The sequence below is a fragment of the Nerophis ophidion genome, linkage group LG06 (assembly GCF_033978795.1).
Source record: "Nerophis ophidion isolate RoL-2023_Sa linkage group LG06, RoL_Noph_v1.0, whole genome shotgun sequence".
NCBI classification, from domain to species: Eukaryota; Metazoa; Chordata; class Actinopteri; order Syngnathiformes; family Syngnathidae; genus Nerophis; species Nerophis ophidion.
The window spans coordinates 7,727,542-7,740,032 of record NC_084616.1 but is presented as its reverse complement, the minus strand read 5'-3'; the positions used below and the strand labels follow the sequence as shown (position 1 = coordinate 7,740,032).

The following is a 12,491-nucleotide window of genomic DNA, read 5'->3' as shown; positions in this document are numbered from 1 at the left end:
TGCTCATCAAACACTTATTTGGAACATCCCACAGGTGAACAGGCTAATTGGGAACAGGTCATTGGTATAAAAGCAGCTTCCATGAAATGCTCACTCATTCACAAACAAGGACGGGGCGAGAGTCAGCACTTTGTCAACAAATGCCCGAGCAAATTGTTGAAGAACAACATTTCTTAAGCAGCTATTGCAAGGAATTTAGGGATTTCATCATCTAAGCTCTGTAATATCATCAAAAGGTTCAGAGAATGTGGAGAAATCCCTGCAGGTAAGCCATGATATCACGGACCTTCCATCCCTCAGGCATGACTGCATCAAAAAGCCACATCGGTGTGTAAAGGATATCACCATTCCGAGCAGATCGTTCCTGTCATTCAGAGGATCTTTGATTTGTGTTTTTACAAGTTTTCTTTAAAAGCAGCAGTGCTGCTGGATACACAAAGTTGCCAGTGAAAAGTCTGAGTCCAGGTTGTTCCATGACTCACAGGTTTGTGGAGGAGACCAAGGGTGAAGGTCTGGTGGACGTGACCAAGTCGTACAACAAGATCATCAACAGCATCAAGGCGGCGGAGGACGCGGCCCGCGAGGCCGACCAGGCCGCCACCCACGCCCTGGAGGTAACTTGCAACTTCTCCAAATGTGAGAGCAGCTTTATTGTAACTCATCTTGCTGTTGCAGAACGTCCAAGACCAGGACCTGGGCCAGAAGGCCCGCTCTCTGAGGAACCACAGTGTGGCCCTGAAGGAGGAGGTGGACACGCTGAGCCGGGAACTCAACCAAGGTGACCTGTGACACCACATGTGACATCACATGTGACACCACCAGTGACACCACCTGTGACACCACATGTGACACAACATGTGACACCACATGTGACACCACATGTGACACCACATGTGACACCACATGTGACATCACATACGACACCACATGTGACACCACCTGTGACATCACATACGACACCACATATGACATCACATACGACACCACATATGACCTCACATAGGACACCACATACGACACCACATGTGACACCATTTGTGACATCACATACGACACCACATGTAACATCACATACGACACCACATGTAACATCACATACGACACCACATGTGACATCACATATGACACCACACGTGACATCACATGTGACATCACATACTACACCACATGTGACATCACATACGACACCACATGTGACATCACATATGACACCACACGTGACATCACATGTGACATCACATACGACACCACATGTGACACCATCTGTGACAATCACATACGACACCACATGTAACATCACATACGACACCACATGTAGCATCACATACGACACCACATGTGACATCACATATGACACCACATGTGACATCACATACGACACCACATGTGACATCACATGTGACATCACATACGACACCACATGTGACACCATCTGTGACATCACACACAACACCACATATGACATCACATACGACACCACATATGACCTCACTTACGACATCACAAACGACACCACATGTGACATCACATACGACACCACATGTGACACCACCTGTGACATCACATACGACACCACATGTGACCTCACTTACGACATCACAAACGACACCACATGTGACATCACATACGACACCACATGTGACACCACCTGTGACATCACATACGACACCACATGTGACATCACATACGACACCACATGTGACACCATCTGTGACATCACACACGACACCACATATGACACCACATGTGACACCATCTGTGACATCACATACGACACCACATGTAACATCACATACGACACCACATGTAACATCACATACGACACCACATGTAACATCACATACGACACCACATGTGACATCACATACGACACCACATGTGACATCACATGTGACATCACATACGACACCACATGTGACATCACATACGACACCACATGTGACACCATCTGTGACATCACACACGACACCACATATGACACCACATGTGAGACCATCTGTGACATCACATGTGACACCACATGTAACATCACATACGACACCACATGTGACATCCCATGTGACATTACATACGACATCACATGTAACATCACATATGACACCACATGTAACATCACATACGACACCACATGTAACATCACATACGACACCACATGTGACATCACATACGACACCACATGTAACATCACATACGACACCACATGTGACATCACATACGACACCACATGTGACATCACATACGACACCACATGTGACATCACATACGACACCACATGTGACACCATCTGTGACATCACACACGACACCACATATGACACCACATGTGAGACCATCTGTGACATCACATGTGACACCACATGTAACATCACATACGACACCACATGTGACATCCCATGTGACATTACATACGACATCACATGTAACATCACATATGACACCACATGTAACATCACATATGACACCACATGTGACATCACATACGACACCACATGTGACACCACCTGTGACAACATATTTGACATCACATGTGACACCACCTGTGACATCACATGTGACACCACATGTGACACCACCTGTGACAACATATTTGACATCACTTGTGACACCACCTGTGACATCACATGTGACACCACCTGTGACATCACGTGTGACATCACGTGTGACACCACCTGTGACACCACATGTGACATCACATTTGAAACCACCTTTGATATCACATTTTAAACCACCTGTGACATCACCCGTGAAACCACATGTGAGACCACCTGTGACACCACGTTACATCACATTTGAAACTACCTGTTACACCATCTGTGAAACCACATGTGACACCACAGGTGGTTTCACATTTGAAACCACCTGTGACACCACCTGTGAAACCACATGTGATGTCACATTTGAAGCCACCTGTGACATCACATGAGAAACCACGTGACAGCACCTGTGACATCTCATGTGCCGCGATGTGACACATTTTACTCCGGGCAGAGTTGAATCCTCAGCTGGAAGAGGCCGGGCGGCGCCTGCTGGACGCCAAGACCAAACACGGCCAGGTGGCCCAGGACCTCCAGACGGTGCACCACCACCTGAACCTGACCTCCAGTAGGCACATGAGCTGAAGAAGTCCAGAGTCCAAAGACTTCTGCTCCTCACCTTGTCTCCCCCGCAGACGTCAGCCAGGAAGTGGGCGAGGCCAAGCGGGCGGCGGGCGGAGCCAACGCTTCGGCCTGGCAGGTCAGCGACGCCTTGCGACCCATCAGGGAGCAGCTGGAGCGGTGGCAGCAGACGTACGGTGACGCCAACACCACCACCCAGGAGGTCAACGACGCTCTGATGGAGGCCAACAAGACCGGTAGGAAGTTGACCATCATGTCAGCCCCGCCTCGCCCTCGCTGACCGTGTGCCGTGTGACATGTGACGTGTGCCGTGTGCCGTGTGCCGTGTGCCGTGTGACATGTGACATGTGCCGTGTGCCGTGTGCCGTGTGCCGTGTGCCGTGTGACATGTGACATGTGCCGTGTGCCGTGTGCCGTGTGCAGTGGGCATGCTGGGCGACGCCATCCCTCTCCTCATGAAGAAGCTGGACAAGCTGCACAACCACTCGGCTCAGATGCCCAACATCTCCGAGAACATCCGGCGCATCCGACAGCTCATCCAGCAAGCTCGCAACGCCGCTAGCAAGGTATGAGCAGCCGGCTTTAGGCCACGCCTTTACTATACAGGATCTTTGACTTGCTTTTTTGCACTAGGTCCCTCAATACTTCTGTTGGTATATAGAGGATCTTTGACTCTGTTTTTGCAGCAGGTCCCTCAATACTTCTGTTGGTATATAGAGGATCTTTGATATGTGTTTTTGCAGCAGGTCCCTCAAAACTTATGTTGGTATATAAAGGATCTTTGATATGTGTTTTTGCAGCAGGTCCCTAGAAAGTCCTGTTGTTATATAGAGGATCTTTGACTCTGTTTTTGCAGCAGGTCCCTCAAAACTTCTGTTGTTATATAGAGGATCTTTGATATGTGTTTTTGCAGCAGGTCCCTCAATACTCCTGTTGTTATATAGAGGATCTTTGATATGTGTTTTTGCAGCAGGTCCCTCAATACTCCTGTTGGTATATAGAGGATCTTTGATTTGTGTGTTTGCAGCAGGTCCCTCAAAACTCCTGTTGGTATATAGAGGATCTTTGATTTGTGTGTTTGCAGCAGGTCCCTCAAAACTTCTGTTGGTATATAAAGGATCTTTGATATGTGTTTTTGCAGCAGGTCCCTAGAAAGTCCTGTTGTTATATAGAGGATCTTTGACTCTGTTTTTGCAGCAGGTCCCTCAAAACTTCTGTTGTTATATAGAGGATCTTTGATATGTGTTTTTGCAGCAGGTCCCTCAATACTCCTGTTGGTATATAGAGGATCTTTGATATGTGTTTTTGCAGCAGGTCCCTCAATACTCCTGTTGTTATATAGAGGATCTTTGATATGTGTTTTAGGGCAGGTCCCTCAAAACTCCTGTTGGTATATAGAGGATCTTTGATTTGTGTGTTTGCAGCAGGTCCCTCAATACTCCTGTTGGTATATAGAGGATCTTTGATTTGTGTGTTTGCAGCAGGTCCCTCAATACTCCTGTTGCTATATAGAGGATCTTTGACTCTGTTTTTGCAGCAGGTCCCCCAAAACTCCTGGATCTTTGATATGTGTTTTTGCAGCAGGTCCCTCAATACTCCTGTTGGTATATAGAGGATCTTTGACTCTGTTTTTGCAGCAGGTCCCCCAAAACTCCTGGATCTTGGATATGTGTTTTTGCAGCAGGTCCCTAGAAACTCCTGTTGTTATATAGAGGATCATTAATTTGTGTTTTTGCAGTAGGTCCCTCAAAAATTCCTGTTGTTATATAGAGGATCTTTGATGTTTGTTTTAGGGCAGGTCCCTCAAAACTCCTGTTGCTATGTAGAGGATCTTTGATATGTGTGTTTGCAGCAGGTCCCCCAAAACTCCTGTTGTTTTATAGAGGATCTTTGATATGTGTTTTTGCAGCAGGTCCCTCAATACTCCTGTTGGTATATAGAGGATCTTTGACTCGCTTTTTGCAGCAGGTCCCCCAATACTCCTGTTGCTATATAGAGGATTTTTTACTCCGTTTTTGCAGCAGGTCCCCCAAAACTCCTGTTGTTTTATAAAGGATCTTTGATATGTGTTTTTGCAGCAGGTCCCTCAAAACTCCTGTTGTTTTATAGAGGATCTTTGATATGTGTTTTTGCAGCAGGTCCCTAGAAACTCCTGTTGGTATATAGAGGATCTTTGATATGTGTTTTTGCAGCAGGTCCCTCAATACTCCTGTTGGTATATAGAGGATCTTTGACTCTGTTTTTGCAGCAGGTCCCCCAAAACTCCTGGATCTTTTATATGTGTTTTTGCAGCAGGTCCCTCAATACTCCTGTTGCTATATAGGGGATTTTTTACTCCGTTTTTGCAGCAGGTCCCCTAAAACTCCTGTTGTTATATAGAGGATCTTTGATATGTGTTTTTGCAGCAGGTCCCTCAATACTCCTGTTGCTATATAGAGGATTTTTTACTCCGTTTTTGCAGCAGGTCCCCCAAAACTCCTGTTGTTTTATAGAGGATCTTTGACTTGATTTTTGCAGCAGGTCCCTCAATACTCCTGTTGCTATATAAAGGATCTTTGACTCGCTTTTTGCAGCAGGTCCCCCAATACTCCTGTTGCTATATAGAGGATTTTTTACTCCGTTTTTGCAGCAGGTCCCCCAAAACTCCTGTTGGTATATAGAGGATCTTTGATATGTGTTTTTGCAGCAGGTCCCTCAATACTCCTGTTGGTATATAGAGGATCTTTGACTTGATTTTTGCAGCAGGTCCCTCAATACTCCTGTTGCCATATAGAGGATCTTTGATATGTGTTTTTGCAGCAGGTCCCTCAATACTCCTGTTGGTATATAGAGGATCTTTGACTCTGTTTTTGCAGCAGGTCCCCCAATACTCCTGTTAGTATATAGAGGATCTTTGACTCTGTTTTTGCAGCAGGTCCCTCAATACTCCTGTTGGTATATAGAGGATCTTTGACTTGATTTTTGCAGCAGGTCCCTCAATACTCCTGTTGGTATATAGAGGATCTTTGACTTGATTTTGGCAGCAGGTCCCTCAATACTCCTGTTGCTATATAAAGGATCTTTGACTCGCTTTTTGCAGCAGGTCCCCCAATACTCCTGTTGCTATATAGAGGATCTTTTACTCCGTTTTTGCAGCAGGTCCCCCAAAACTCCTGTTGTTTTATAGAGGATCTTTGATATGTGTTTTTGCAGCAGGTCCCTCAATACTCCTGTTGCTATATAGAGGATCTTTGACTCTGTTTTTGCAGCAGGTCCACCAAAACTCCTGTTGTTTTATAGAGGATCTTTGATATGTGTTTTTGCAGCAGGTCCCTCAAAACTTCTGTTGGTATATAAAGGATATTTGATATGTGTTTTTGCACAGGTCCCTCAATACTCCTGTTGGTATATAGAGGATCTTTGATATGTGTTTTTGCAGCAGGTCCCTCAATACTCCTGTTGTTATATAGAGGATCTTTGATATGTGTTTTAGGGCAGGTCCCTCAAAACTCCTGTTGGTATATAGAGGATCTTTGATTTGTGTGTTTGCAGCAGGTCCCTCAATACTCCTGTTGGTATATAGAGGATCTTTGATTTGTGTGTTTGCAGCAGGTCCCTCAATACTCCTGTTGCTATATAGAGGATCTTTGACTCTGTTTTTGCAGCAGGTCCCCCAAAACTCCTGGATCTTTGATATGTGTTTTTGCAGCAGGTCCCTCAATACTCCTGTTGGTATATAGAGGATCTTTGACTCTGTTTTTGCAGCAGGTCCCCCAAAACTCCTGGATCTTGGATATGTGTTTTTGCAGCAGGTCCCTAGAAACTCCTGTTGTTATATAGAGGATCATTAATTTGTGTTTTTGCAGTAGGTCCCTCAAAAATTCCTGTTGTTATATAGAGGATCTTTGATGTTTGTTTTAGGGCAGGTCCCTCAAAACTCCTGTTGCTATGTAGAGGATCTTTGATATGTGTGTTTGCAGCAGGTCCCCCAAAACTCCTGTTGTTTTATAGAGGATCTTTGATATGTGTTTTTGCAGCAGGTCCCTCAATACTCCTGTTGGTATATAGAGGATCTTTGACTCGCTTTTTGCAGTAGGTCCCCCAATACTCCTGTTGCTATATAGAGGATTTTTTACTCCGTTTTTGCAGCAGGTCCCCCAAAACTCCTGTTGTTTTATAAAGGATCTTTGATATGTGTTTTTGCAGCAGGTCCCTCAAAACTCCTGTTGTTTTATAGAGGATCTTTGATATGTGTTTTTGCAGCAGGTCCCTAGAAACTCCTGTTGGTATATAGAGGATCTTTGATATGTGTTTTTGCAGCAGGTCCCTCAATACTCCTGTTGGTATATAGAGGATCTTTGACTCTGTTTTTGCAGCAGGTCCCCCAAAACTCCTGGATCTTTTATATGTGTTTTTGCAGCAGGTCCCTCAATACTCCTGTTGCTATATAGGGGATTTTTTACTCCGTTTTTGCAGCAGGTCCCCTAAAACTCCTGTTGTTATATAGAGGATCTTTGATATGTGTTTTTGCAGCAGGTCCCTCAATACTCCTGTTGCTATATAGAGGATTTTTTACTCCGTTTTTGCAGCAGGTCCCCCAAAACTCCTGTTGTTTTATAGAGGATCTTTGACTTGATTTTTGCAGCAGGTCCCTCAATACTCCTGTTGCTATATAAAGGATCTTTGACTCGCTTTTTGCAGCAGGTCCCCCAATACTCCTGTTGCTATATAGAGGATTTTTTACTCCGTTTTTGCAGCAGGTCCCCCAAAACTCCTGTTGGTATATAGAGGATCTTTGATATGTGTTTTTGCAGCAGGTCCCTCAATACTCCTGTTGGTATATAGAGGATCTTTGACTTGATTTTTGCAGCAGGTCCCTCAATACTCCTGTTGCCATATAGAGGATCTTTGATATGTGTTTTTGCAGCAGGTCCCTCAATACTCCTGTTGGTATATAGAGGATCTTTGACTCTGTTTTTGCAGCAGGTCCCCCAATACTCCTGTTAGTATATAGAGGATCTTTGACTCTGTTTTTGCAGCAGGTCCCTCAATACTCCTGTTGGTATATAGAGGATCTTTGACTTGATTTTTGCAGCAGGTCCCTCAATACTCCTGTTGGTATATAGAGGATCTTTGACTTGATTTTGGCAGCAGGTCCCTCAATACTCCTGTTGCTATATAAAGGATCTTTGACTCGCTTTTTGCAGCAGGTCCCCCAATACTCCTGTTGCTATATAGAGGATCTTTTACTCCGTTTTTGCAGCAGGTCCCCCAAAACTCCTGTTGTTTTATAGAGGATCTTTGATATGTGTTTTTGCAGCAGGTCCCTCAATACTCCTGTTGCTATATAGAGGATCTTTGACTCTGTTTTTGCAGCAGGTCCACCAAAACTCCTGTTGTTTTATAGAGGATCTTTGATATGTGTTTTTGCAGCAGGTCCCTCAAAACTTCTGTTGGTATATAAAGGATATTTGATATGTGTTTTTGCACAGGTCCCTCAATACTCCTGTTGGTATATAGAGGATCTTTGATATGTGTTTTTGCAGCAGGTCCCTCAATACTCCTGTTGCTATATAGAGGATCTTTGATATGTGTTTTTGCAGCAGGTCCCTCAATACTCCTGTTGGTATATAGAGGATCTTTGACTCTGTTTTTGCAGCAGGTCCCCCAAAACTCCTGTTGTTTTATAGAGGATCTTTGATATGTGTTTTTGCAGCAGGTCCCTCAAAACTTCTGTTGGTATATAAAGGATCTTTGATATGTGTTTTTGCAGCAGGTGCCTAGAAACTCCTGTTGTTATATAGAGGATCATTAATTTGTGTTTTTGCAGTAGGTCCCTCAAAAATTCCTGTTGTTATATAGAGGATCTTTGATGTTTGTTTTAGGGCAGGTCCCTCAAAACTCCTGTTGCTATGTAGAGGATCTTTGATATGTGTGTTTGCAGCAGGTCCCCCAAAACTCCTGTTGTTTTATAGAGGATCTTTGATATGTGTTTTTGCAGCAGGTCCCTCAATACTCCTGTTGGTATATAGAGGATCTTTGACTCGCTTTTTGCAGTAGGTCCCCCAATACTCCTGTTGCTATATAGAGGATTTTTTACTCCGTTTTTGCAGCAGGTCCCCCAAAACTCCTGTTGTTTTATAAAGGATCTTTGATATGTGTTTTTGCAGCAGGTCCCTCAAAACTCCTGTTGTTTTATAGAGGATCTTTGATATGTGTTTTTGCAGCAGGTCCCTAGAAACTCCTGTTGGTATATAGAGGATCTTTGATATGTGTTTTTGCAGCAGGTCCCTCAATACTCCTGTTGGTATATAGAGGATCTTTGACTCTGTTTTTGCAGCAGGTCCCCCAAAACTCCTGGATCTTTTATATGTGTTTTTGCAGCAGGTCCCTCAATACTCCTGTTGCTATATAGGGGATTTTTTACTCCGTTTTTGCAGCAGGTCCCCTAAAACTCCTGTTGTTATATAGAGGATCTTTGATATGTGTTTTTGCAGCAGGTCCCTCAATACTCCTGTTGCTATATAGAGGATTTTTTACTCCGTTTTTGCAGCAGGTCCCCCAAAACTCCTGTTGTTTTATAGAGGATCTTTGACTTGATTTTTGCAGCAGGTCCCTCAATACTCCTGTTGCTATATAAAGGATCTTTGACTCGCTTTTTGCAGCAGGTCCCCCAATACTCCTGTTGCTATATAGAGGATTTTTTACTCCGTTTTTGCAGCAGGTCCCCCAAAACTCCTGTTGGTATATAGAGGATCTTTGATATGTGTTTTTGCAGCAGGTCCCTCAATACTCCTGTTGGTATATAGAGGATCTTTGACTTGATTTTTGCAGCAGGTCCCTCAATACTCCTGTTGCCATATAGAGGATCTTTGATATGTGTTTTTGCAGCAGGTCCCTCAATACTCCTGTTGGTATATAGAGGATCTTTGACTCTGTTTTTGCAGCAGGTCCCCCAATACTCCTGTTAGTATATAGAGGATCTTTGACTCTGTTTTTGCAGCAGGTCCCTCAATACTCCTGTTGGTATATAGAGGATCTTTGACTTGATTTTTGCAGCAGGTCCCTCAATACTCCTGTTGGTATATAGAGGATCTTTGACTTGATTTTGGCAGCAGGTCCCTCAATACTCCTGTTGCTATATAAAGGATCTTTGACTCGCTTTTTGCAGCAGGTCCCCCAATACTCCTGTTGCTATATAGAGGATCTTTTACTCCGTTTTTGCAGCAGGTCCCCCAAAACTCCTGTTGTTTTATAGAGGATCTTTGATATGTGTTTTTGCAGCAGGTCCCTCAATACTCCTGTTGCTATATAGAGGATCTTTGACTCTGTTTTTGCAGCAGGTCCACCAAAACTCCTGTTGTTTTATAGAGGATCTTTGATATGTGTTTTTGCAGCAGGTCCCTCAAAACTTCTGTTGGTATATAAAGGATATTTGATATGTGTTTTTGCACAGGTCCCTCAATACTCCTGTTGGTATATAGAGGATCTTTGATATGTGTTTTTGCAGCAGGTCCCTCAATACTCCTGTTGCTATATAGAGGATCTTTGATATGTGTTTTTGCAGCAGGTCCCTCAATACTCCTGTTGGTATATAGAGGATCTTTGACTCTGTTTTTGCAGCAGGTCCCCCAAAACTCCTGTTGTTTTATAGAGGATCTTTGATATGTGTTTTTGCAGCAGGTCCCTCAAAACTTCTGTTGGTATATAAAGGATCTTTGATATGTGTTTTTGCAGCAGGTGCCTAGAAACTCCTGTTGTTATATAGAGGATCATTAATTTGTGTTTTTGCAGCAGGTCCCTCAAAAATCCTGTTGTTTTATAGAGGATCTTTGATATGTGTTTTTGCAGCAGGTCCCTCAAAACTCCTGTTGCTATATAGAGGATCTTTGATATGTGTGTTTGCAGCAGGTCCCTCAAAACTCCTGTTGTCATATTGAGGATCTTTGATTTGGGTTTTTGTAACATTTCCTAGAGAACGGCAAAATGCTCCCATTAAATGCTCCTTTCATATAGAGGATCTTTGGTTTATGTTTTTCCAACATTTACTTAAAAACAGCAGAATGCTTCTGTCATGTAGAGGATCTTTGGTTTATGTTTTTCCAACATTTACTTAAAAACAGCAGAATGCTTCTGTCATGTAGAGGATCTTTGGTTTTTGTTTTTCCAACATTTACTCAAATACAGCAGGGTGCTCCTATCATATAGAGGATCTTTGGTTTATGTTTTTCCAACATGTACTTAAATACAGCAGAGTGCTTCTATCATATAGAGGATCTTTGGTTTATGTTTTCCAACATTTACTTAAATACAGCAGAGGGCTTCTGTCATATGGAGGATCTTTGGTTTGTGTTATTTCAACATTTACTTAAATACAGCAGAGTGCCCCTGTCATATAGAGGATCTTTGGTTTGTGTTATTTCAACATTTACTTAAAAACAACAGAATGCTCCTGTCATACAAAAGATCTTTGGTTTATGTTTTTCCAACATTTACTTAAGTACGGCAGAGTGCTCCTGTCATATAGAGGATCTTTGGTTTATGTTTTTCCAACATTTACTTAAATATGGCAGCAGAGTGCTTCTGTCATATAGAGGATCTTTGGTTTGTGTTATTTCATTAATTATTTAAATACAGTAGAGTGCTCCTTTTATATAGAGGATCTTTGGTTTGTGTTATTCCAACATTTGTCATTTAGTGGATCTTTTGATCAGTGTTTTTTGAACAACAAGTCCTTCTGTCATTGAGAGAATCTTTGATTTGTGTTTTTCCAACATTTACTTAAATACAACAGAACACTCCTGTCAATGAGAGGATCTTTGATTTCCACAGCACAGCACCTCTGTCTTGTAGAAGATCTTTGGCTGATGTGTTGATGAACAATTCGGTAGAAAAGCTGCAACGTCAGCTCCTCACGTCTACAAAATACAACAAGCTCCTCCCCCCTTGTCTTCCGTCCAGGTGAGCGTGCCCGTCAAGTTCAACGGGGCGTCAGGCGTTCAGGTGCGCACCCCGCCCAACCTGGCCGACCTGGCGGCCTACACCTCCCTCAAACTCTACGTCACGCTGCCGGAGGCGGCGCGCTCCAGACGGCAGGACGACGGCACCAAGCAGTTTGTCTTCTACCTGGGCAACAAGGACGTGAGTCAACCTTTGGACCCGAGGACGTTGGCGCGCTTTTTCTCACCGTCTCCCGCTGTCCAGTCCGACAAGGAGTTCCTGGGGATGGCGCTGGAGGGCAAAAGGCTGCGCTGGTACTTCAACATCGGAGGAGAGACCGCGGAGCTGCTGATGTCCGAGGACGTCAAGTCCAACGGGGACTTCAACAGCGTGGTCCTGGAGAGGTAGGACCGGGTCCCACACTGCGTACCATGGGGCCGGGTCTTCACGCTGTCCT

At 43.9% G+C, this 12,491-nt stretch overlaps 1 protein-coding gene across 2 annotated transcripts in view; it reads left to right on the top strand.

The window, feature by feature from the left end:
• The window catches only part of lama5 (laminin, alpha 5), a 201,957-nt gene that overhangs the window by 154,870 nt on the left and 34,596 nt on the right, over window positions 1-12,491 (top strand). For both annotated transcript variants that reach the window (XM_061902574.1, XM_061902575.1), the window contains exons 56-62: window positions 485-614; window positions 676-778; window positions 2,988-3,101; window positions 3,169-3,351; window positions 3,539-3,681; window positions 12,056-12,235; window positions 12,299-12,438. In XM_061902574.1, coding sequence (XP_061758558.1) covers window positions 485-614; window positions 676-778; window positions 2,988-3,101; window positions 3,169-3,351; window positions 3,539-3,681; window positions 12,056-12,235; window positions 12,299-12,438 — 993 coding nt within the window. The remainder of the gene's footprint in view (window positions 1-484; window positions 615-675; window positions 779-2,987; window positions 3,102-3,168; window positions 3,352-3,538; window positions 3,682-12,055; window positions 12,236-12,298; window positions 12,439-12,491) is intronic.